Below are 27,892 nucleotides of genomic sequence, written 5' to 3'. Positions count from 1 at the left end.
TTTCCTGCCAATAAACAATTCACTCGGTGACTTACCGGTGGAACAGTCATTATGTTCGAAAAAAGAAAATTATCTACTTTGTGCCGCATGCTTGTGCTGCAGTCGGTGTTTTGATCAGCAAGTAGGGGTTACAAAAGAGCCTTTTTAACTGTCTGAACTGCACGTTCTGCTACGCTGTTTGACTGAGGGTGGAGTTCGTGTGTTCTTTACTCCAGTGTTGCGAAGAATTTCTTGAAATTTAGAACAAACAAGCTGGGGACCATTGTCAGTCACCACTACAGCTGGCAGACCATAGGACGCGAACACAGGGCAGACAGCTTCAACTGTTTTCTTCGTTGTTGTGCTGGACATGAGTTTAACTTCTACCCACTTTGAGTGCGTGTCAACTATGACCAGAGGGGCTTCGCGATATTTTTTCAAGCAGTTCATGTGTACGCGCTCCTAGCTGCTGGACCACCACATCCCTTGTTGCAATGATGCGGCCGCAAGTGAAGCCCGGACGATGTCACAAAATTCGCATTCCCTTTAACACTCCTCAAGGTTTTGTCAATGTGAGGCCGCCGCACAATAATTCCGCGATCCGGCGTCTTCATTTTGTTAATAGCAGGGTAATAGCAGTAGGTCTATGGCGCTCTTCCGCAATGAACTGGGAATTACTACGCGATTGTTCCAAAGAAAGTTCACTTCTAAGGAAAACTTCTACCTTCTGATAAAATATGACTCTAGAGCTTTGTCGACTGCTTTCGGCCAACCATGCCTCATCCTATCGCGAACCATACTGAGCTTCTCATCTTTGCCAGTTGCTTTGACTACTTCCTTAGCTGTCAGCAGCATATATGGAATGGGTGAAAATACTTCGCCGCTTCCTCAGTAGGCGCCCAAGGTAACCTTGACAACCCGTCCGAAATTATAATCCAGCCACTGGTCGTGCTGATTCAAGGGGCACTTAGCTTTAAATTATCCCTACGTGGATGAATGCAAAAGCAGGCATTGCGAGGACGTGACTCGAGTGGCCACGTTAGTAGAAGTGCGGCGACGTCACGGGACCGATAGTGCTCGTCACAAGGTGCGCACAACGCAAGGTCGTGGGTTCGACTCCCACCAAAGGCCGAGGGTTCGACTTGCAACAAAGGTCGTGGGTTAGAGTGCCTTAACTCTATCTTAACAAACTGTACCTTAATTAATTACGCCTTAATTACCACCAAAGGTGGTGGGTTTGACTCCCACCAAAGGTCGAGGGTTCAATTCGCAACAAAGGTCGTGGGATCCAGTGCCTCAAATGTGCCATAAATAATTGTGCCTTGATTAACTTCGCCTTAATTAACACCAAGGTCGTGGATCCGGCTCCCACCAAAGGTCGTGGGATCGAGTGCCTTAACTCTACCTTAATCACCCGCCGTGATTGCTCAGTGGCTATGGTGTTGGGCTGCTGAGCACGAGGTCGCGGGATCGAATCCCGGCCACGGCGGCCGCATTCCGATGGGGGCGAAATGCGAAAACACCCCTGTAATTAGATTTAGGTGCACGTTAAAGAACCCCAGGTGGTCGAAATTTCCGGAGTCCTCCAATACGGCGTGCCTCATAATCAGAAAGTGGTTTTGGCACGTAAAACCCCATAATTTAATTTTAACTCTACCTTAATCAACTCTAAATATCGTATGTTCGATGACTTTGGCTACGTCAACAGCGGATTTTCCACCTCATAAGCCATATAATGCTTAAAGCAAACAATTGTGATTTTGCATTGACGCTTGACTGCGAGACTGTGTGAGGGATGGCGATTGTGGCTGTGGAAATGCTTTGAAACAGCAGAAGGAGAAGATATTCACTCCATCACCGACCATGATTACCACGGGGGCAGTAAGAGCAGCGAGACGCGTGCGCCAGGCGCGTCACCTCATCGAGTGCGACCGCCGGCTCCTCCATCCACCGAGTCGGGGGATGCGGGGAAAAACGGCGCGAGACCCGACGCGTCCCGCGTATTGCTGCCCGCGCGGTACGAAGGGAAAAAGAGAACAACTAGGTGGTTCAGCCACGTGATGCGTTTCCGGCCAATGGGAGCCCGCGCGGCTTCCCCACGCGCATGCGCCCTCATCGGCCGGCGGACGTGCGGCCCCCACACGCGCGCGCGCCTCGCAGACCCGCGTCTAGTGTTTTGCGAGCCAAGTGTGTGCGTGCGAGTGTGTGCTGCTGCTGCCGCTGCCGCCGCGCCTCTCGCAACGGTCGCATGCATGTTGTGCTGTGAGTTTCCCAACATGGCGTTGCACAACGGAGTACTGGATTCGGTTGTCATCCACAACGGCAACGGTGAGCTGGCACCCGTCAAGGACCACGACGCCATCAAGCTGTTTGTGGGCCAGATTCCCCGTAACCTGGATGAGAAAGACCTGCGACCGCTCTTCGAGCAGTTCGGAAAGATCTACGAGCTCATCGTGCTCAAGGACAAATACACCGGAATGCACAAGGGTGAGTCAGCGAAAAAAGCACTTCCCACGAGACAGACATGGCACGCTTTGTCGCATTACATAGTTGTCAGGCTGCGAAGCCCGCGTCTCGCTCTTGCTGCTGGCGTGCGCTTTGTCTGGACCGCGTGCGCGAGCGGCAGCGGGACGCTCTCGGGGCGCCGCGCGCGCCTTTGTTTCGGCACCGCGCGGAGGAGAGGCCGGCACCGCTCGATGTTACGTCACCGGGGTCGGCCCGCCGGGCCTCCGTTAGGCGGGAACACCTGCGTTGCACTCCTGGGTGTGTGCGCCCTTTTGTAGGGCGCACATGCCTACAAAACACTTCGCTACATCAACACGTGTCGGTTCGCACGTATCTAATATTGTGTAGCTGAAACTCTCTTGGTGGGCATTTCTTGGAATGTCTGAATATAAACGAAATCTAAAAAAAAATCTAAAATTATGCAGCAGGCATGAAAGGCGTTCGCATATCTAGTAATGTGCTCGATCGTGCTTCCACCACTTCTGCTTTGCGCACATGCGACTGTACGTCAGGTTCACTTGAATATTTTGTCATTCATCTAGAGCAACTAATTTGATCTTTCTATCGCTCTGACGCTGTCATGCTAAGGCATGAGGGACGCTCACAAAAAACTCTCGGTATAGATCTGTTTATCCTCACTGCGAATAGTACCACGACCATCAAACTCGCCGTGGGGACCGATTGCAGCTCAGATTCTGACTCCCATTGAACCTGAGGAAAGCCACAGCTCTGATTGGAGATCTGTAGCTTCCAATCGAGGCGGTAATAAAGTTCCAGGAGAGTCATAGACTATAAAGGTGAAAATTTGGACTGCTCAGAAACAAACAGTGGAATAAAAAAGAACGATTCGGATTGCAATAAAAATAATTTAAGAACACCCGCTAAATCTGCAGCAGCAGCAGTTGTTGTCGGTCGTGCTTGGTAAAGTACTTCCGACATTTCTAGTCCACTTTTCATTAGCTCTTCACACCATGAGACAAATTGCGTTGGTCGTAGTCTGTGATTTGCGCAGACACACTTCACACGTATGCACAACAGCAGTGCTGTGTTTTAGCCACTGTTTAGTTACGGTCTCCGTTTTAGACACATTGTGTAGAAGGTGAACACCCAGAAATGCGTACCGTAAGTGAAGATCACGACGACAGTACCCTTCTAGAGGGATTCGCCATAGTTTAAATAAATATACGAGAGCCCTGAAGTAACACGAGTACTCAGCATATCGCCCTGTAGCTAGAATAACGTAATGCGCTAAGTCTGTGCTGTTTTCGCCTCTGTGTATGTTTCAACTTTGCAACGCAGCTTTATAAGTATAAGGAGAATGACAGGCCGAATGCAGAAGATCAAAGGTAACCTTGAACATTTGCGACATTCGTTTGGTCTCGCGTTTTCTTTCGTTAGATAAAAAAAGAAAAAATAAAATAAAAGAGAAAGTAATGCGATGTACTGCAACCAATTGCATTGTTCCATTCAGAGCGCACACGTGAGCAAGGACATGAGCTGTAACGACCGATGAAGTCGCATTTATTATGAAATGCCGCTCTTGCAACCCGGGCTTTGAAGAGTCAACAATTGCTCGGATCTCGCCGTGATACCGTCTTCAGGAAATTCAAGTAACAACGAGTATGGAAGCAGCTCGGAAGCTATTGCATTGTTAGTGCTGTTTAGTTTTCTTGATACCGGCGTCGAATCTTGTTCCAGATAAATTATTACATCATCTGAAGCTTCAGCGACCAAGAAGAATCGCATAGCGTAAGGTAGAGAAGGTGAACATTTGGTATTTTATTAGACCTGAGAATGCATGCTGTGTCGCTTAGGTCTTTCATAATGGCTATCCATATTTATTCGTAACTACAATACACAATATCTGGAATCGCCGAAGTTGTTCAAGGTTGCTTTGTGTTCATCCAATTTCGCCGATTTTGAGTTCTTCCGTACACGTGCGCCTCTATTTAATCATCCGGTCGCCAAAATGTTGCCTGACAGCGCACTGACTCGGAACACAGCTTTCTACATCGGCTACAGATAAGCCCTTACGCGCGCACATACACAAAACAAAAACTATCTATTTGTGCAGGAGCCGAATAGGGCGCGAATTCGAGGGTTACATTATAAGCTCGCGGATACTCGTTAACAATAACCAAACAGAACGTATGGCCATGCGCTTGTTAAAGCGTGTTCTATGTACTTTCGTTTAGTTCATTAGAGTTGCTGTCTCGTTTGTGCACGATGGTGATTGCCCCAAAATGCAACCAGGTCCCCTGCCGAAGGTGTTTCAAGGGGCCTGGCCTATTCTTGGCAACATGTCTTCCAATGAGTGTCCTTGTCCGAGCGTTGGCTTCCCTTTTTATCCGCTGTTCATCTTTCCGTATCACTTTGACCTGCTCGTACGCCTGGCATACAGTGGCCTGTGTCTTTAGGAACGTGGTACTCTCCAAACTTCACTGCGATGCGGGCACTCGAGCCACATTTTCGGTGCCGTGGGAGCGGTGCGGCCGCGTGCCTCCGCCATGTCTGTAGAGCACGGCGACCGCACATTCCGACCGTTCGTTCTCACTCTTGTGTGAAACACTCGTCTGTTATTTGAACGAAATTAGCTGCCTAACATTATACCGAAGACCTGAAACTTAAGCTTTCTCAATACACGTGTGGATTAATTAGGCGTCATCCCGGCCACCTTTACCCGAAAGCTAAAGAAAAGAAATGCTGAAGGTAAATAGGACCGAATACTCGTTACGAACTTCTGAGAATTGGCGAATTTGTCAAGGCAAAAAATATTATTTTCTCTCGTTTACGTATCCGTTGCTGAATGTTAGGCCCAGCAGACTAAAGTGCTGGTTCTCATTAAAGTTTTCTCTCTCTCTCTCTCTCTCGTTTAGTTGAGATGCCGAATTCAGAGCATTCTTGTTTATATGCCAACTCTATAGAGTTTCTGCGCCATTTCAAGCGTTATTCGCACACATAGACAATAAAACGGTGGTTCAGCCATCACAACTAGTTCTTCAGCCAAAGTAAGACAGCGGATTTTATCTGGCAGACAGAAGAGGTCACGGCGCCGACTGGGCACAGCGCCAGGGCTCTTGTGCTTCAGTGGCGTCCAGTCGAGGGCTCATTTCCGATGGCGCCTCATGACACTGCTTTGCAGGCAATGTGCGGACCCTTATACCTATCGCGCTGCATTCAAGCGATATCACTTAAAATAAAGTCTTCCTTGGTGCTTGAATTCCAAGCAGCAAATTGTATCCTGTGTCTGACGTTAGTCTGGCAACAAAACTTCACAACAGCGTTGGCAGCTTTCGAGAAAAAGAAAACAGATTAGTGGGGGTACATATTATTATATATTTTTTCAGGAAAAACTACGGCAAAAGCGGGAGAAGGAAATTCACGATGATGAGCAAAACGAGAACAATGTAAAAGCGGGAACCAACGTTCCGACGAGTGGACTTGTCAACTTGTCGAAACGTTGGCTCCCGCTTTTACCTTGTTCTCGTTTTGCTCATCGTTATGTATTTTGTTGGAATTTAGCATCGCTTGTTTTATGGACACCCATCTAACCAGGTTGTAAAATAGTAATTCTACTTTGTTCTCATTACATTGGGTGGGCGATTTTCTTTTCCACAACTGAAGTATTACGGAAAATTGCTACGTTGCGGTTCCTTCTTCGTTGCGGTTCCTTCCGAGTGAACTATTTTGATGGCCGTGCAGACACTGAAGATGCGAAAGACTAAAATATGGTGTCACAACTCTGGCTGACAATGTGAATACTAATAAATCAATGACTTTTTGCAGCTGGATGCGTGTTGGAGAGAGAAAGAGGCTGTGTGTGTGTGTGTGTGGGCGTGTGTGTGTGCGCGTGTGTGTGTGTGTGTGTTTATGTGCGCGCATGGAAGAGACCACGAACTTACTTCTTGGAAGTAAGACGTGTTTAGTTAAAGTTTTCGACTGGTGGACCAGCCTTCGTCAGAGTAAGGCTGGTCCACCAGCCGAAAACGTTAAGTAAACATGTCTTACTTCCAAAAATTTCGTCGTCTCTTTCCTGCATATATTACGTCAGGTCACAGTTCTGAACTTTCTGCAGCATTTTGTTGGATTTGTGATGATGTTGTCATTGGCAACGTTATAAATTAGCATTGGTGTGAAAACGAGAGTTTGAATTCAGCACAGCAAACTGCCGGTTCAATTTGCACGTGTGTTGGTTCGTAGCATACGGGTGGCAGTGCACCGTCCTGAAATGGAAAACAGAGAAGTAACCTTGTCATCGTCATCCTCCAACCATTTCCCTTTTTCTCCTTTTCCAGTGAGAGTAGCAGGTAAGAGTCAACCTCTCTGCCTCTTTATTAATAAATTACGCGACTATAATTCCGAGCACATATGTTGTCGATCGGCCGATCGCAATTATCGAAATTCACCTGAAATGCTCTCACCTGAAGCTAGCTGTTTTATAATAGCCTTGGCAGGGGGTTTTACAAGGCTCTAATTAGATACTTCGTTTTCCTATAGCTGCCCATTGAAACCAACACCAATAACCCACCTCCCCAATTCGAAATGGTGCTAGAAAGAAACAACAAAACGAAAAATACAGAAATTGAATTACGAGACGTCAAGCGCTGCTCTTGCATGCGTAACAACGGAATAAACATGGGACTACAGCGCAGGGTACAATAAGACGTGGATAAAGGCATGTTGTCGGTTATGCTTCCGCTTTTCCTTAAATATTCGCTGTACTTGCACAACGCACGGCGGTTCACTCGATCAATACTCGTTTGAGAACAAACTGAAGAAGTCAAGAAGGACGCTAAACATGCGATGGAGTGTTCACTGCACCTCCAGATTAAAAGCACCTCCTAATTCCTTGGTGTAGCAAATTCCTCAACACTAGCAGGCTTCAAATCTCCCTCACGAAATTACGTTGTATCATTCGTTTCCTCGACTTCTACTTAGACAGGTAACGTTTGGAAGAAACAATTCAGAACTTCTTTCTACTTGTCGCCCCTTTCACTGTTGCTAAAAAAATAATCTTGGAACTGCCTACTCGAAGATTGGCTTCGACTTAACAAATCCTTTGGAGTCACAGGAGCGTTTGCTCCGCCTCCCAGGAATTCCTTAATGACTGCGACCGATTGCGTTCTTCAATCTGATTTTCTTCCCTACACTTAAATCACTGATTACAGATTATTACCTTCGTTATTATTACGAAGGGGATGCCCAATGCACAAACGTATATACAACTATTTGCATGTGAAAGGTTAGTGGTAAACGCGCAGGATGGTACACAGGTCACAGCTCCAGTAGACAGTCCACCTCTTCGTCTCTCTCTTATCGGTACGGTCCCGTCCAGACGCACCGTAATACAACCCCCGCGGGCTGGAGCGCCGTCCCCTCGCTTGTTTGAATTATAGCGCACTAACTGAACGGCACGGTTTTAAATGGGAGACGTCATCATCATCATCATCATCATCATCATCATCATCATCATCAGCCTGGTTACGCCCACTGCAGGGCAAAGGCCTCTCCCATACTTCTCCAACAACCCCGGTCTTGTACTAATTGTGGCCATGTCGTCCCTGCAACCTTCTTAATCTCATCCGCCCACATAACTTTCTGCCGCCCCCTGCTACGCTTTCCTTTCCTTGGAATCTAGTCCGTAACTATTAATGACCATCGGTTATCTTCCCTCCTCATTACATGTCCCACCCATGCCCATTTCTTTTTCTTGGTTTCAACTAAGATGTCATTACCTCACGTTTGTTCCCTCACCCAATCTGCTCTTTTCTTATCCCTTAACGTTACACCCATCATTCTTCTTTCCATAGCTCGTTGCGTCGTCCTCAATTTAAGTAGAACCCTTTTCGTAAGCCTCCAGGTTTCTGCCCCGTAGGTGAGTACTGGTAAGACACAGCTATTATAAACTTTTCTCTTGAGCGATAATGGCAAACTGCTGTTCATGATCTGAGATTGCCTGCCAAACGCACCCCAGCCCATTCTTAGTCTTCTGAATATTTCGGTCTCATGATCCGGATCCGCCGTCACTACCTGCCCTAAGTAGATGTATTCCCTTACCGCTTCCAGTGCCTCGCTACCTATTGTAAATTGCTGTTCTCTTCCGACACTGTTAGACATTACTTTAGTTTTCTGTAGATTAATTTTTAGACCCACTCTTCTGCTTTGCCTCTCCAGGTCAGTGAGCATGCATTGCAATTGGTCCCGTGAGTTACTAAGCAAGGCAATATCATCAGCGAATCGCAAGTTACTAAGGTATTCTCCATTAACTTTTATCCCCAATTCTTCCCAATCCAGGTCTCTGAATACCTCCTGTAAACACGCTGTGAATAGCATTGGAGAGATCGTATCTCCCTGCCTGACGCCTTTCTTTATTATGATTTCGTTGCTTTCTTTATGGAGGACTACGGTCACTGGGGAGCCGCTATAGATATCTTTCAGTATTTTTACATACGGCTCGTCTACAACCTGATTCCGTAATGCCTCCATGACTGCTGAGGTTTCGACTGAATCAAACGCTTTCTCGTAATCAATAAAAGCTATATATTGACACGTGTACTTATATTTATCGGGCGACCACGTTTCGCCGCCTAACAAATCTTATCGCACCGCGCGGGACGCGCTTGCATGTATCCGAAGTTTCTGGAAAGTTATCGATGCTTCTATCCGCAGTCTGTCGTCGCCGCACCTTGTGTTATCTGATTTATTCGCCTGACGCGAATGGTGTAGAACTTTGTGGAAGGCACGCGGGTCCCAACGATTAGTCTGGAACATTCGACGATTCTGTATAAAAGCCGACGCGCTTGACCCGCTGATCAGATTTTCGACGATCGCCGACCGTGTTCGCCGCTATCGTTGTGCTATAAGTGTAGCCTCTTTTGTGGGCACAGGTTCGCCCAATAAAAGTTAGTTTTGTGTTCCACAGTATTGCTACTGTGTTCTTTGACGTCACGACCACGTGACATCTGGTGGAGGTGCTTTTCGTCCATGTACCGGACGCCCCCGACAAGCCGTGATCCAAGCCCGGACCGCAAAGAGAGCACCAACGTAGTACTGGACCAGCGAGCAAGCCGTCGTCTACAACAGCTGCCCCCGGAGCACGGACTTCTACCTGAGAAGCCCAAGAAGATTGTGGCCAAGACAACCACGATGGCTGCCCCAGTGTCACCCATCGTACTTCAACAACCCAGGGAGCCCCCTACCTTCCGTGGAGCTACGTCAGAGGATCCTGAAACCTGGCTCGAAACCTTCGAAAGGATCTCGACCTTCAATAACTGGACCTCTGAGGATAAGCTACGACACGTGTACTTCTCCTTGGAAGATGCCGCGAGGACTTGGTTCGAAAACCGGGAGTCCACCCTAGCAACATGGGACCTATTCCGCAGTAACTTCCTGAGGACGTTCACGAGCGTTGTCCGAAAAGAAAGGGCCGAAGTTCTACTGGAAACACGAGGCCAACTACCCAATGAGACCATCGCCATCTTCACAGAAGAGATGACCCGTCTTTTCCGGCACGCCGACCCGGAAATGTCCGAAGAGAAAAAAGTGCGTTTCTTGATGCGAGGCGTAAAGGAGGAACTTTTCGCCGGAATGGTAAGAAGCCCACCGAAGACCGTCGACGAGTTTCTTCGTGAGGCGACGAGCATCGAGAAGACACTGGAATTGCGGAACCGGCAATTCGACCGCCGCACCAAGCCAACAAGCTACGCCGGAATTCAATCACTGGCCACGGACGATCTGCGCGAGACCATCAGGGCCATTGTGCGCGAAGAACTGCGCAAGGTCTTGCCATCGTCACAGCCTCAAGCGACTACGATTGCCGACGCCGTGCGTGAGGAACTCCAACAACAACTTGGAGTAGCCCCTGAATCGCCGCAGCCTGAGCCGCAAGCGATGACCTACGCCGCCGTCGCACGCCGTCAAGGTCCCCCTCCGCGACCGCGCCAGGGCCCTGTCACGCCGCAATTCCGTCGTCCGCCGCCGCCGCCGCCAGCACGACCACCCGTCGCCCAGCGCACCTACGCGAGGAAGACGGACATTTGGCGCGCTCCTGACCACCGCCCGCTCTGCTACCACTGCGGCGAAGCCGGCCATGTTTACCGCCGATGCCCATACCGCGAGCTGGGATTGCGAGGCTTCGCCGTCAACGCACAGCGCCCGAGGGAAGGTGAACGCCCTCGTGACATCGCCGACTACCTCGCCGCCACTCAGTGGAGCCCTCGACGACCGTCCCGTTCGCCGTCACCAGGCCGCTACCTGTCGCCACAGCGCCGACCATACACTGGCCCAGCCCGGGGCCGGTCCGTCAGCCCATATCCGGAAAACTAAAAGCAGCAACCGATGGAGGTGCGGTTGCTGTTCGTCGAACTGACGAAGATCCTCCGCCGCCGACGAAGACGCCGAAAAGCCTATCTCGACGACATAACAACGACGACACACCGCCGTCCCGACGAAGTCTGGCAGGAAAGAACACGCTGACGAAAGACCACCTAACGACGCCACGTACCAACCACAGGTCAACGCGACGCAGCCGTGATCCGACGCCGAGGCGTAACTGCAACGCAAGACAAAGAACCACCGACCTCGACGTGCTTCTCGACGGCCACGCAGTCACCGCCTTAGTAGACACCGGAGCCGATTACTCTGTCATGAGTGGACCCATTGCAGCCCAATTGAAGAAAGTTAAGACTGCATGGGAAGGCCCGTTAATTCGGACCGCTGGAGGACACCTAATCACGCCGAGTGGTATCTGCACGGCAAGAATTACCATTCATGACCGGACTTACCCTGCCACCTTCGTTATCCTGCAACAGTGTTCACGAGACGTCATTCTCGGCATGGACTTCCTGAACCAACACGGCGCAATCATCGACCTGAAGTCGAAGTCAATAACGCTGTCGGAAGATCAAGCGATACCGCCGGAGAGCTGTCGTAGTCACCACGCCTTGAGTGTGCTCGAAGATCAAGTGAGCATCCCGCCTCGCTCCAGCATTTTTATTTTGGTCGGCACCCAAACACCCGCTGACGTAGAAGGCGTCATCGAAGGCGACCAACGTTTACTGCTCGACCGTGAAATTTGCGTCGCAAGAGGGATCGCTCGACTGCACGGAGGAAACACGAAAGTGTTGCTGACAAACTTCAGCCAGGAGTTCAAGCACATCAACAAGGGCACGACGATCGCATACATCGAGGAAATTCAGGAAACCAGCGATGCCTTTGTCCTCTCGGATTCTGTTGCATCTACCCCGACGACCGTAGTTCCCGAGCCAGACTTCGACATAAATCCAAGTCTCCCCGTGATTAAGCAGCAACAGCTCAGAAGTCTGCTTCGACGATACAAAGACTGCTTTTCGACGTCATCGAGGATTCGACAAACACCAGTCGCAAAGCATCGCATAATAACCGAAGAGTGCGCTCGACCACTACGCCAGAGCCCTTACCGAGTTTCGACGCGAGAACGCGAAGCTATAAGACAACAAGTCGACGAAATGCTGCGCGACGACATCATCCAGCCGTCGAAAAGCCCGTGGGCGTCTCCAGTTGTTTTAGTGAAGAAAAAGGACGGAACCCTACGTTTCTGCGTCGATTATCGTCGACTGAACAAAATCACGAAGAAAGACGTATACCCCCTCCCACGGATAGACGACGCATTGGATCGGCTCTGCAATGCTAAATACTTCTCATCGATGGACCTCAAGTCTGGCTACTGGCAAATAGAAGTCGACGAAAGGGATCGCGAAAAGACCGCCTTCATCACGCCAGACGGCCTCTATGAATTCAAAGTTATGCCATTTGGACTGTGCTCGGCGCCTGCAACGTTCCAGCGCGTGATGGACACGGTTTTAGCAGGATTGAAGTGGCAGACCTGTCTTGTTTACTTGGATGACGTCGTCGTCTTCGCCGGAAATTTCGACGATCACCTTAAGCGGCTTGCGACAGTATTAGAGGCCATCAAGTCATCAGGGCTCACTCTGAAGCCGGAAAAGTGTCGCTTCGCTTACGATGAGCTTCTATTCCTAGGCCACGTCATCAGCAAATCTGGAGTACGCCCCGACCCGCAGAAGACAGCTGCCATCGCAAAGTTCCCGCAGCCAACCGACAAGAAGGCAGTGCGCAGATTCCTTGGCATGTGTGCCTACTATAGGCGCTTTGTCAAGGACTTTTCACGCATCGCGGAGCCGCTAACACATCTAACGAAATGTGATGTCGAGTTCAAGTGGGGTACGCCGCAGGCCGACGCATTTCAAGAACTCAAACGACGCATGCAGTCGCCGCCGGTACTTGCACACTTCGACGAGGACGCCGATACTGAAATCCACACTGACGCCAGTAGCCTAGGCCTTGGTGCCGTCCTAGTCCAGAGGAAAGACGGTCTTGAACGGGTGATATCTTATGCTAGCCGGTCGCTGTCAAAAGCGGAAGGCAATTATTCTACGACTGAAAAGGAATGCCTCGCCATCATTTGGGCTACAGCAAAATTCCGCCCTTACCTCTATGGCAGGCCATTCAAAGTCGTCAGCGACCATCACGCGTTGTGTTGGCTAGCTAACTTAAAGGACCCTTCAGGACGGCTGGCGCGGTGGAGCCTCAGATTGCAAGAATATGACGTCACCGTAATATACAAGTCCGGAAGAAAACACTCTGACGCCGACTGCCTGTCACGCGCCCCCATCGATCCCCCGCCGCAAGACGACGAGGACGACGACGCCTTCCTTGGAATAATAAGCGCGGAAGACTTCGCCGAACAGCAACGAGCAGACCCGGAGCTAAAAGGCCTCGTCGAGTACTTGGAAGGGAACACCGACGTTGTCCCTAGGGCATTTAAGCGTGGGTTGTCTTCGTTCACGCTACAAAACAACCTGCTCGTGAAGAAGAACTTCTCACCAGTCCGCGCCAGCTACCTTCTTGTTGTACCGTCAGCGCTGCGTCCAGAAGTACTGCACGCCCTACACGACGATCCAACCGCTGGGCACCTTGGATTCTCCCGGACGCTGTCGAGGATACAGGAAAGGTATTACTGGCCGCGTCTGACCGCCGAAGTCACCCGTTACGTCAAGACATGCCGAGACTGTCAACGGCGCAAGACACCACCGACAAGGCCAGCAGGATTATTACAGCCGATCGAACCTCCTCGTCGACCATTCCAGCAGATTGGGATGGATTTGTTGGGGCCGTTTCCGATGTCAACATCCAGGAATAAGTGGATCATCGTGGCGACGGACTATCTCACCCGCTTCGCTGAAACCAAAGCTCTACCAAAAGGCAGCGCAGCCGAAGTGGCGAAATTTTTCGTCGAGAACATCCTGCTGCGACATGGTGCCCCAGAAGTCCTCATCACCGACAGAGGAACGGCTTTTACAGCAGAGCTCACCGAAGCCATTCTGCAGTACAGCCAGACGAGCCACAGGAGGACAACTGCCTACCATCCGCAGACGAATGGTCTCACGGAGCGCCTGAACAAGACCCTCGCCGACATGCTAGCAATGTACGTCGACGTCGAACACAAGACGTGGGACGCGGTCCTGCCGTACATAACCTTTGCGTACAACACGGCGGTGCAAGAAACAACGCAGATCACGCCGTTTAAGCTGGTTTACGGCAGGAACCCGACGACGACGCTTGACGCCATGCTGCCGCACGTAACTGACGAAGAGAATGTTGACGTCGCTAGCTACCTCCAGCGCGCCGAAGAAGCCCGACAGCTCGCCCACCTGCGAATCAAGAACCAGCAGAGGACCGACAGCCGACACTACAACCTCCGACGACGCTTTGTCGAGTACCAGCCCGGTGACCGTGTTTGGGTTTGGACCCCTATACGCCGACGAGGACTGAGCGAGAAGCTCTTGCGTCGCTATTTCGGACCGTACAAGATCATCCGACGTATTGGCGCACTGGACTATGAGGTCGTGCCAGACGGCATTTCGCTGTCACAGCGGCGCCGCTCACGACCTGAAATTGTCCACGTTGTGCGACTCAAGCCGTATCACCAGCGTTGACGAACTTTGGGACTTCGCATAACTGACCTTTGGACTTGATTTCTTTTCGTTGTTTTGTTACTTATGTTTAATAAGTGTCCTTTTGTGTTTCGCTCTCTTATATTTGTAGCATCGGGACGATGCTGTTTAAGAGGGGGGTATTGACACGTGTACTTATATTTATCGGGCGACCACGTTTCGCCGCCTAACAAATCTTATCGCACCGCGCGGGACGCGCTTGCATGTATCCGAAGTTTCTGGAAAGTTATCGATGCTTCTATCCGCAGTCTGTCGTCGCCGCACCTTGTGTTATCTGATTTATTCGCCTGACGCGAATGGTGTAGAACTTTGTGGAAGGCACGCGGGTCCCAACGATTAGTCTGGAACATTCGACGATTCTGTATAAAAGCCGACGCGCTTGACCCGCTGATCAGATTTTCGACGATCGCCGACCGTGTTCGCCGCTATCGTTGTGCTATAAGTGTAGCCTCTTTTGTGGGCACAGGTTCGCCCAATAAAAGTTAGTTTTGTGTTCCACAGTATTGCTACTGTGTTCTTTGACGTCACGACCACGTGACAATATAAGGGTTGGTTATATTCCGCACATTTCTCTATCACCTGATTGATAGTGTGAATATGGTCTCTTGTTGAGCAGCCTTTACGGAATCCTGCCTGGTCCTTTGCTTGACAGAAGTCTAAGGTGTTCCTGATCCTATTTGCGATTACCTTAGTAAATAGTTTGTAGGCAACTGACAGTAAGCTGATCGGTCTATAATTTTTCAAGTCTTTGGCGTCCCCTTTCTTATGGATTAGGATTATGTTAGTGTTCTTGCAAAATTCCGGTACGCTCGAGGTCATGAGGCATTGCGTATACAGGGTGGCCAGTTTCTCTAGAACAATCTGCCCACCATCCTTCAACAAATCTGCTGTTACCTGATCCTCCCCAGCTGCCTTCCCCCTTTGCATAGCTCCCAAGGCTTTCTTTACTTCTTCCGGCGTTACCTGTGTGATTTCGAATTCCTCTAGACTATTCTCTCTTCCATTATCGTCGTGGGTGCCACTGGTACTGTATAAATCTCTATAGAATCTCTATAGAGTGAAAACAAAATATACTATACTGATGGACGACTTCAATGACAAGGTAGGCAAGAAGCAGGCTGGAGGCAAGGCAGTGGTGGAATATGGCATATGCACTAGGAATAGCAGGGGAGAGTTATTAGTAGAGTTTGCGGAACAGAATAATATGCGGATAATGAATACCTTCTTCCGCAAGCGGGATAGCCGAAAGTGGACGTGGAGGAGCCCGAACGGCGAGACTAGAAATGAAATAGACTTCATACTCTGCGCTAACCCTGGCATCATACAAAATGTGAACGTGCCCAGCAAGGTGCGCTGCAGTGACCATAGGGTGGTAAGTGTAAGCCAGACGAGTAGCAGGTAACCAAAAGCACTTTATTCCGAAACGCAGCCGGGTATATAAGGAGCGCTGCGATAAGTAGGGGGCGTGTTGCACATGCGCACTGGTTGACTTCCAGGCACGATATTGCGATCCAGTACATCTTCCCTTCTTTGGCAAAAAAAAGAAATAACATTGATGAACATTTTCATTTCCAAACAAGGATCGCTTTGCTATTTACGTTCAGGAAGTGGATAACGTTGCGGCTCTTGGCGTACCCGTTCACTTCTTCGAAGTGGGGCTTGAATTGCGTCTGCTGGCGTACTTGGCACAGCCTGTCTTCGGGTTTCTGCTTGTGATTCAGCAGGCTGAGCAGCATCTGTGGCCCTGAGATGCTCTCTCGTACGGCGTAACTGCTGTCCACTGTCTGTAGCCACTAAGTAGGATCGCGGTGGCCCTGCAGGACCAATTACCATGGCCGGGGCCCACGTTCTGCTTTGGGTGTCGTATACGGACACTCTGTTTCCGCTACGAAGGTCTGGCAAAGCCCGTGTCGTTGTGTTGTAGTAGGAACGCTGTTTATGTCGTATTTCTTGTAGTCGCTGACGGACTGCTTCCGTGGGTATCGTCTTGGGCTCCAGGTGACAGCTGAGAACCGGGAGTTGGCTTCTGGTGTGACGTCCCATGAGCCTTTGAGCTGGCGACTGCAACTGCTCGTCCCTCGGAGTATTCCGCCACTCCAACAACGCACTGTAAAATTCAAGGGTGGAAAACGGGCATTTGTTTAGCAGATGTTTAGCTTCCTGAACGGCACGCTCTGCCAAGCCGTTGGCGCGCGAATGGTACGAGCTAGAAGTGGTGTGGCTGATATTAAATTGACCTGTGAATGCTTGAAATGTTGCACTGTTGAAAGGAGGGCCGTTGTCAGTGCACAGTTTGGCGGGAATGCCATGTGTCGCGAAGATTTCTGCACTTGCGTTGAACACAACAGCAGCGGTAGTCCGACTAAGCTTGCGAACCTCGAAGAAAAACGAGTAGGAATCTACCACTATGAAGTAATCATTGCCTTCGTGGTGAAAAAGATCGACCCCAACAACCTGCCATGGCAAACTCGGTAGTTCGTGGCTCAGCATGGGCAGCCTTGCATTTCTTTTTTTTTTGTACTTGTCGCAAACAGCGCATGGCTTCGCTACATCAGAAATGTTGGCGTTCATGTTTGGCCAGCACATTACCTGTCTTGCTCTCGCCTTCATTTTGTCTTCGCCGCAATGTGCAGCGTGGAGCAGGCCGAGAACTTCCTTGCGTTTTGATGGAGGAATTACAAGCTTGTTGCTTCTGAGAAGCAGCCCATCCTCGACGTGTAGCTCATCACGGTAGCTCCAGTATGGCTTTAAGGCATCCGGGAGCTGCTGCTTGCTTTTGGGCCACTCTGTACTCGCGTAACGGCAGAGTTCGGTCATGAGGGTGTCCTTATAAGTCTCCGTTCTGATACTGAGCAGCTGTTGATCTGAAACAGGTAACGAAGAAACAACATTGACTTGAAAGTGCTCTGTTTCATCCACCAGCTCTGTTTTGCAAGGAAAGCGTGAAAGTGCGTCGGCCAAAGACAGTTCATTTCCTGGTTTGTATATCACGCTGATAGGGAATCTTTGAAGTGTGAGGCGCATGCGTTGAAGGCGAAGAGGGCAATCGCAAAGTGGTTTCTTGAAAATCGATTACAGTGGTCGGTGGTCTGATTCTACCGTGACTAGTGGTTGACCGAGTATGTAGTCCTTGAATTTTATGCAGCCATGAACTATGGCTGTCCAGCAGGCCCACGATGCGGCCGAGAGGCTCGGCCTTCCGGTTCCCACGTGGGAGCGGCCCGCTTCGTGAAGACTCACGATCTGCAGGACTTTAATTATTATTAAAGTTTTACCGTACCATAAACTATGGCTAGGGTTTCCTTTTCAATTTGTGCATACCGCTGTTGTGTGGCAGTTAAGGAGCGGGACGAATATGCAATGGGGTGGTCATCTTGCACGATGACTGCTCCGACACCGTACTGGCTGGCGTCCACGGACAGTTTCACTGGCTTAGACTGGTCAAAGTATGCTAGGACTGGTGCTGTGGCAAGACTAGCTCGTAACTTTTGGAAACAGTTTTCCTGCACTTCTGTCCACGTCCAAGCGATGTCCTTCTTAAGTAGCTCCCGAATAGGTGCAGATGCGACTGACAGGTTTGGGATGAACCGAGACACAAAGTTTATCCTTCCAAGGAACACTTGGAGCTCCTTACGGTTCTTCGGCGGTGGAACTTGCATGATGTCGTGAACTCTGTCTGGGTCCAGTGAGAGTCCTTCAGCGGTGAGGAGGTGGCCCATGTAACGTACACTGGCCTGCAAGAATTGGTACTTCTTTTTATTGAGCTTTAGATTACGTTCCCTACAGCGTTCAAGCAAGGCGGTGAGGTTCGTGTTGTGCTCCTGCCTTGTCTTTCCCCAGACCAATATATCGTCCATTACGACAGCTACGCCAGCCAAGCTTCCAACGACCTCGTGCATGGCGCGTTGAGAAACCTCTGGCGCTGATGTGATGCCGAATGGCATGCGCAGAAATCTGTACCTTCCGAACGGCGTGCTCATGGTGCAAACGCGCGAACTTTCTTCGTCGAGGGTTATTTGCCAGAACCCTGACGCGGCAACGAGGGTAGAAAAATATTTGGCTCCTTGCAGCCGCGGCAGTAAGTCTTCCAATGTAGGCATATGGTAATGCTCCCGCAAAATCGCCTTGTTTAAGTCGGAAGGATCCAAGCATATGCGTATCTTATCCTTTTTCAGTACTACGACCATATAGCTAGACCACGAGCAGGGCTCTGTCATCTTTGCAATGACGCCATCGCGTTCCATCTCGTCGAACTTCGCTTTCACGGGCTCTTGGAGGGCGACGGGAATTCTCCTCGCTGGTTTTATGGTTGGTCGTACATCGGGCTTTAGCTGCAGGCGATAGGCGATGCCCTCAAGTTGTCCTAGACCCTGGAAGACGTCTTCAAAGCCAGATATGAGTATCTCGGACACTTCATTGACGGCATCTATGCGTTGTATCAGGCCCAGTTTCTCAGTGACGTGTCCACTTAATGTAACTGGTACATCTTAGACAACAACAAAAAACGCAACCTCGGTGGTTCGAGTCTTATTAGACACGAGCAGGTTTATCTTTCCGATTGCTTGTTCTGTGGGGCCGAAAAACGTACGCAAGGTTGCGTAACAGTTCTGCGCAGGTGCCGCGGACAACTTTCGAAAGACCGTTTCTGGCATTACACAACAGTTCGCCCCTGTGTCTATCTTACATTTGGTCATGATACCAGCCACATTTAACACTGACACCCAGTGCTCGTCACTCGTGACCGCTTGAACTTCCAACGCTTGAAGGAAGTATGTCTCGTCGCCAGCCCCATCTTCGTCATCAGTCATTTCCACCTGCCGCACGTGCTGTCTTTCTGGCCGTGTTTTCAAGCTTCGTGTGCGGCATACACTAGCAAAATGGTTTCGGCCGTTACAATTTTTGCAATACCTCTCTATTGCTGGGCATCTTGCCGCTTTTTGATGTTGTAAGCCACATTTCGGGCAGGTGGCAGTCTTTGCTTTTATAGCGTCAATGTTGATTTCCGATTAAAAAAAAATGCTGCCGCCCTGGCTGCCTCGGATTTCAGCGACCTGTTCTTTGCTCTGTTCTTTAGCATGGCAGATCTCAACCGTTCTTGCGTAGTTCGGATTTTCAGAAATAAGTCTCTGCTGCAGTTCTTTGTCTCTTATTCCAAGGATTATTCTACTGCGTAGAAGTCTATGTTCAATCTCGCCAAATTCACAGTGCGCAGCTAGAGTCTTCAGTTCTGTGAGCCATTCGTTAAATGACTCGCCCTCGCGCTGGTTCCTGGAACCAACCCGAAACTCGTTGTAGGTGAGATTTGTAACTGGTCTGTAATGTTCTTCGAACTTCTGCATTAATACTTTCCGATTATTCTTCTGCTCCTCGTTTTCAAACTTAAAGGTGCGGAAAACACGCCTTGCATCTTCACCGATAGTCATTAAAAATGTAGCGGTCTGAACATCCTGGGGCTGTAGACTCAGCCTTGTCGCTGTTGCAAAAAGTTCGAACTCACTTTTCCAGATGTTCCAGTTGTGGAAAATGTCGCCAGTAACGTCGAGCGGCTTGGGCGGTGGTAGCAGAGTCGAAGTCATCGTTGTGGCTTGTGGTTCTCGTTCCGGATGAGCCCTTGTCTCGTTCATGGGAATTAATACTGCTGTTAAGCTGGGATCCTATGGCAAAACTTGCCGCACGGGCAGGAACTAACTGCCGTGCCCACTTCTGACACCATGTAAGCCAGACGAGTAGCAGGTAACCAAAAGCACTTTATTCCGAAACGCAGCCGGGTATATAAGGAGCGCTGCGATAAGTAGGGGGCGTGTTGCACATGCGCACTGGTTGACTTCCAGGCACGATATTGCGATCCAGTACTTGAATTAGCCTAGACCTGAGGAGGGAACGGAAGAAACTGGTACATAAGAAGCCGATCAATGAGTTCGCGGCAAGAGAAAAAATAGAGGAATTCCAGATCAAGCTACAGAACAGGTATTCGGCTTTAACTCAGGAAGAGGACCTTAGTGTTGAAGCAATGAACGACATTGTTATGGGCATCATTAAGGAGTGTGCAATAGAAGTCGGTGGTAACTCCGTTAGACAGGATACCAGTAAGCTATCACAGGAGGCAAAATATCTGATTACGAAACGCCAATATATGAAAGCCTCTAACCCTACAGCTAGAATAGAAATGGGAGACGTGGATGAAGTCAGTTGGTAGCTCTGACGAGGACGGGGTGTCGTCAACAAGGATGATTGCGTAATTTAACCACCTAGTCGTCGCAATACCCGGTATTTAGGGTCTGGTTTAGCCCGTGAGCAGTTTTTCGTACAGCGCGACGTGGCGACATGGAGACCACAGAAGAACGAGATTTCCGGAAGAGAACTGAAGGTTCCAGAGGCGACTGCCGTAGCGAGTCTTTTGTGACGTCCGAGACGCTGTTAGTCAATCGCAGCCAATATGGCGAGCCATGCGAGTCCGGCCAACGGCGTCAAGAGCGTATTCCGGGGTGTGTCGTAACGCAGAAGGCAGTAGGGCGTCAAAAGGCAGAGTGGGATGGCGACCTAACAAAATGTAGAAAGGTGAGAAACAGGTAGCATCATGACGCACCCAAATTCCAATATGGGTCCAACATACATACGCGAAATCATAATCAGAGTGTCCCTGCGTAGCCCAGAGGGGCGGTGACTGAGTTTGCGAATCATGCCAACAACGCACGCTGCCTTTGGTGTAACATGTTCGGTGTGGTTGCGCCAGCTAAGTTTCAGATCGTATATAACGCCTAGATATTTAATAAAGTCACGCTAAGGGATTATTTCTTAACGGTATTGGAGGTAGACATTAACAGGTATATTTAAGGGAAATACAATCAAGGCACCCTTGCTATCATTTAATGACATACGAAGATCCTCAAGCCAACTTGAAGCACTGATAAATAGGATTGGTATTCTATGCAGTGAGTGAAAATCACTCGCTGACTCAAATAATACAACGTCGCCTGCGTAAACATGCACTTGTACGTCATCACACAGTGGAATTGAACTCATTAGCATATTAAAGAAAATAGCAGAAAAAACGGAACCCTGTGGAACTCCTCTGGACTGATTATATTTATACGTCGAAACGCCGCCTTGGGAGCAATTGACTTTTTTATCTCTCAGAAATTCATAAATCCATTCGTAATATATGGAGGAAAATTTATTCTCTTTAGAATATTCAGGAGGATGAAATGCTCTACACTGCCGAATAGCTTCATCAAGAGCCACCGACGCTGCATGCGGCCGTCTGTGTCGAGAAGTCCGGATGCGTCCTTTCGTATCAACGTGCGCGCACGAGATCGAGCATCCGGGTCTAAATGCCATCTTACACGAGCTCCGTAATGTGTTATTAATTAAAGACCTCATTATACTGACCATATGACACTATTTCTATTAGCTTAATATTATTAGACGTCAGTGCAATGGGCCTAATGTTTAGAATAACTTTTTGCTGGGTGATTTAGTGCATGGCTATGTTTTAGGAAAAGTGGCGCCTAAGAACGAAGAAACACAGGAAAAAACGAGGTACCTCGTTTTTTTCCTGTGTGCGTTCTTTCCTAGGCGCAACTCTTCCTAAAACATGAAACATGGCCTAATTTTTTCCATATGCAATCCTGCTCCTTGTTTCTTAAGCAGGGGGAGATTTTTACCAAGCCTCCAATCTGTAGGAATCCAACTGTTCTTAAAGGAGTCCAGTGGAGATACGTCAAATAATATTTTTCACATGCTCGTTGTGATGCCATCTGGACCTGGAGATGAGGCAGGTAGCAGTCTCACAACGTGCTCTTTACTCATTACATTTATAAAATTGCCCTCGGATACAAGCTTCACAAAGTTCAATTGTAACTGAGTTGTGAAAAGTTTGTTCTAATCCTGTGGCAATTTTGTCCAATCATTCTAATAATGCTTTAGGCGATACGATTACTGAATCAATATTCATAGGCGTTGGCTTAGCCTCGCGAAAATGAAGAAACCTAATAAGCGATTTTATATTGCCACTCTTCGGCAAGAAACTATAACTTTTTTTTAATCGTAACATGGCCACAATTAGCACATGACCGGGGTAGTTGGAGAAGTATGGGAGAGGCCTTTGCCCTGCAGTGGGCGTAGCTAGGATGATGATGATGATGTTGGTGATGATGATGATGAATTTTTGCAAATGAGATTGTTTGTTTAAGCATAGCCGCAGCATACGTATCGTTACTCCTATGTGTGCAACATTGCTTAAGAAGTTTCTTCCACGCAGCCTTTCGGCGTCTATAATCTCGTGCACAGTCAAGGTTCCACCGTAAACAACCATAACTACCTTTTGCTGTCGATACTACAAACTCAGATTTTCTTTAGGGTTCCCTTCAAAACCGCGCAAAGGTTCATAGCTTTAGTGCGTCTCTCCGTACCTATCAACGAAGACAAAATTAACTCTCACGTTTTCTTAAATTCTGAATATTCCACAGAAATATGTACTTCATTATCTAAAGAAATTAAGACGCAAACAATATCCCTCAATATGGGACGGTGATCAGTACTTGTGGCATAATCAACGACAGCCCAAGGTGAAATTGATAAATTGAGCTAGCAAATGATAAGTCCAAGACAGAGCACGACAGCCATCGAACAATTTTGCTTGTTGAACTTCTAAAGTTGCAACTTTTGTTGCAAGACGCCGAACATCCAACGAAAGTTGCAACTTTAGAATTCAAACAAGCAAAATTGTTCGAAGATGCCCAATCCCATAAATGTTTCCCAGATGGATCAGTGCGAAAACCCCACGCCACATGATGTGAATTAAAGTCACCCGCGAAGAACGTGTTCCTTTCGCTGTAGTCCACGGGGACCTCAAGTGTACAGATATCTTCTATCCCAGCAGGTAAATAGATATTAACTATACAGGGCGGTGAGTGGCCTGGAAATGTAGTTTCTAATAATAAAATTTCACATTCAGGAGATATATTTCGATATGAAACTTTTGCTTTATGGCAAAGTTTAGATGAAATGAACGAAGCCAACCCTCCACCTTGGGAAGGGTTTTCCAATCGAAAACAACGATAGTTTCTTTTTAAATTAATATCTTGATCAGCTGTCAACCCAGTGTCATGCAACAGTGTAATATCGGGATTACTTTGGGATATTAGATATAATATGTAGTAGCATAAAGAATTGACTGGCAATCCACTTAGATTACTAAAGGGCACCCTATTTCGAGGAAAGCCGAGCAGCAGCAACTGCTCGCTCCAAAATGATTTCTTTCAAGAAGTGTACCCTAGTAACGGAATCTTTCGCGCCATTTTTAGTTTTGGATTTAGTAGGAAAACTAGGCAATTTATTATTAGCAGATTGGTGCGTTTATGAGTCTGAGGGTCAATGTCTACATCCTGATAGCGTAGCGACTCCGAATCCGAGCCAACTTCTTGATCAAATTGTTGCGAAGTTTAATGTGTACTAGCAGAGGGGAGGGATTTCAAAAATTGTGATTTAGGGGACTTGGCAAGAGAGGAGGTCTCACTTTGTACAGTACATTTTCTTAAAACCTGAGATATCTCAGAGGATTGCGTAGAAAGTACTGGAGCCAAAGAGTATGTCAGACTTGCTAGGAGCTTTTCTATAGCTTTTTCAACAGCTCTGCTATCACGCTTGAGATTGTCTGAAAAAAAGAATCTATGACGAACGATTGAGGGGGCCATCACTCCAGCATATCCCTGTATTCTGCTCGGAATTTCTGCGAGAGGGTCACGACGAGAGCAACGTCTCCTTTCATTACTTCGACCACTCACATCACCAATAGACAGTCTGCCACTTCTTTTTCGTCTCTTTTGCCTGCACGGTCCTGTCCAAATGCACCGTAACATTATTCGTCGTATTTCAACAAGTGTTTCGCCTTTGCACATAATTTATCCTATGTCAGTCTCAACAAATATTTTTTACAACTCGAAATAATTCACAAATTTTTTGGTCAATCCCCTAGTAGTAGATATCAGCTAAATAATTGCTAAACAACAACAACAACAACAACAACAACAACAACAACAACAACAACAACAACAACAACAACAACAACAACAACAACAACAACAACTACTACTACTACTACTACTACTACTACTACTACTACTACTACTACTACTACTACTACTACTACTACTACTACTACTACTACTACTACTACTACTACTACTACTACTACTACTACTACTACTACTACTACTACTACTACTACTACTACTACTACTACTACTACTACTACTACTACTACTACTACTACTACTACTACTACTACTACTACTACTACTACTACTACTACTACTACTACTACTACTACTACTACTACTACTACTACTACTACTACTACTACTACTACTACTACTACTACTACTACTACTACTACTACTACTACTACTACTACTACTACTACTACTACTACTACTACTACTACTACTACTACTACTACTACTACTACTACTACTACTACTACTACTACTACTACTACTACTACTACTACTACTACTACTACTACTACTACTACTACTACTACTACTACTACTACTACTACTACTACTACTACTACTACTACTACTACTACTACTACTACTACTACTACTACTACTACTACTACTACTACTACTACTACTACTACTACTACTACTACTACTACTACTACTACTACTACTACTACTACTACTACTACTACTACTACTACTACTACTACTACTACTACTACTACTACTACTACTACTACTACTACTACTACTACTACTACTACTACTACTACTACTACTACTACTACTACTACTACTACTACTACTACTACTACTACTACTACTACTACTACTACTACTACTACTACTACTACTACTACTACTACTACTACTACTACTACTACTACTACTACTACTACTACTACTACTACTACTACTACTACTACTACTACTACTACTACTACTACTACTACTACTACTACTACTACTACTACTACTACTACTACTACTACTACTACTACTACTACTACTACTACTACTACTACTACTACTACTACTACTACTACTACTACTACTACTACTACTACTACTACTACTACTACTACTACTACTACTACTACTACTACTACTACTACTACTACTACTACTACTACTACTACTACTACTACTACTACTACTACTACTACTACTACTACTACTACTACTACTACAACAACAACAACAACAACAACAACAACAACAACAACAACAACAACAACAACAACAACAACAACAACAACAACAACAACAACAACAACAACAACAACAACAACAACAACAACAACAACAACAACAACGAGTGCAAACAGATGTGACGCAATAGAACACATTAAGAGACAAATGTGAATGCCGTCAGTGTCTTTCGCGATTTTTTTAGTGACGCTAATCTTGCAGACTGCCTATAAGCGACATTACGTGTCTTTTCTGTCTTTCCTATAAATGAAACCTATCTTCTGTACACTGTACTTCCTTATTGACGGGCTGATGTCGCGGCCATGTTGTCCATATTTATGTCTACATGAAAAGACTTGTGGGGACTATTTCATTCACGTGTGATGAGTGACCATCTTACAGGCACTTGGTTGTGCTTGCTTTCTGTGCTGGTGCCCGCAGCGAAACTGCGTACTTGTGTGTATATTGCTTGTGGATATTTTCTTCTTGCTTTTGCTTTTCTATAGTTGCTTGAATAACGAATTTAGGATATTGAGATAGCTGGCTCTAACGTAGCCTACCTTTCTATATTTCTACATCGTAAATATCGTTTTCTTAAATACTGGCGCTGTACTTTAAGACATATAAAATATTATATATGAATTGGCGCATCACCTTAAATTAGGAGTTGGAGGTAAAGGATGAGAATAAACTAGATTTCGCCCTCGGGAAAAACAAAAGAAAGTTCGGAGCTGCCAAACCGAGAAAGCTTTTTATTCGTAATGTCCGCGTTTCATTGCTCGTCCGCCTTCGTTAATATGTCCAGTCTAACGAATGGCCAAAGCCTGCTCTTACGAAACGTGTCAACATAAGAGCTTCTTGTGCGTATGTGAATGCCGGGCGACGTGCCTAAAAGTAACATGAGCTTCTGCACTGTCTTCTCCTGCTCCCTATCGGTACAAGTTACTTGTCGCTGTCCATGGTCGAAGAAATTCCCCAATCAAAAAGTTCGGCAGCATGTTACACACCTGTAACACATGAAGGGGAAAGCCTGCGTGCCGTCTCGCATCGTCGCGTTGCTGATTTCGCAGTTTGGCTTCTTCGACTTGTTTTCGACACTTAGCTGCGGCTTCGCGCGATCGTATAACGGGGTCACACTCGCGCCAAAGACGTCTCTCTTCGACTATGCGTTGCATCCTCTCAGCAGGGGATTGAAAAGTAGGCTGTTCATTCATTTCAATGAATGTATGCACTGTTCGCTTCACTTTGGTGAGCGCCTTAAGGGGGTGTGAGCCATTGAATTTTTCGCTTGCTTACGGGGGTATGAACCATTGAGGTCACGTGCTTTTTTGTACCACTCGACTAGACGCCGCGTTTCTCTACGTTGTGTGCGTGATCTTAATGAATATATGCACTGTACGCTTCACTTTGCTGAGTATTTGTAGCCTCTGCATTACGAGAGGGATGAGCCTTTGCCGGTGATAGTTGTTGTATTATTGGACCGGACGACGCATATATATTAAAGGCCTGTATATTAATAGAAGCTTACATTCTGTAGTCAACAAAGAGAGTTGCGCTAGTTGTTGTAGACGTAATTTCTGTTATGTAGTTGCTAGCGCGAACAAAGCTAACGGAAAAACTTGGGACAGGAGAGAGAGCTTGACTTCAACTGACAAAATTTATACGGATAGCATGCAAGGAGGCCACCATATGCTCAAATAAATGCGCAGACAAACGCATGGACGAAAGTGCCGCAACGGAGATAACCAAGAGCGCAACGAAACGCATAGGCTCCACAACGTGCCATTGCAAATCAATTGATGACAAGGTTCTTAAGGTACAACAGTTCCTTATCAGTGAGTGCCAGAGATGCTACACTTACGCATTCATCACCAGCATTTGGAATGCAAAATGCCTAAAAAATTTCGCTAACTGCCTCGCACCCCATCTGAGCGCATATACGTGTTAAGAAAACGCGCGAAGCAATTACATCTTCGGCACAAGTGAGCCAAGTGGAAAGCAGCTTGTTTTTCCTGCATTAGGCTGCTCCGTGTATTTGCCCCTCGGTACAATTGAGTTCGTCCCAGCGGGCGCCCTGTGGTTGTACCATACATAAATTAGGCGTCCCACCGCCTAAAAAAGATGGCGTACAAGTGCCGTGTTTGTGTTGTTTCTTCAGCGCCACATAGGTTCGCAAGGCTGTGCCGTTAGGTAAACAGC

General features: G+C 47.6%; 1 protein-coding gene across 1 annotated transcript in view; it reads left to right on the top strand.

Moving 5' to 3' along the window:
• The first annotated feature begins 2,167 nt into the window (after positions 1-2,167).
• The window catches only part of LOC140218598 (CUGBP Elav-like family member 4), a 233,385-nt gene continuing 207,660 nt past the window's right edge, over positions 2,168-27,892 (top strand). Inside the window, exon 1 of the mRNA XM_072288405.1 lies at positions 2,168-2,466. Within this exon, the coding sequence (XP_072144506.1) occupies positions 2,232-2,466 (235 nt within the window). The 5' untranslated portion in view covers positions 2,168-2,231. The remainder of the gene's footprint in view (positions 2,467-27,892) is intronic.

This window comes from Dermacentor andersoni, chromosome 5 (assembly GCF_023375885.2).
Source record: "Dermacentor andersoni chromosome 5, qqDerAnde1_hic_scaffold, whole genome shotgun sequence".
Lineage (NCBI taxonomy): Eukaryota > Metazoa > Arthropoda > Arachnida > Ixodida > Ixodidae > Dermacentor > Dermacentor andersoni.
This window is presented reverse-complemented; position numbering and strand designations above follow the sequence as displayed.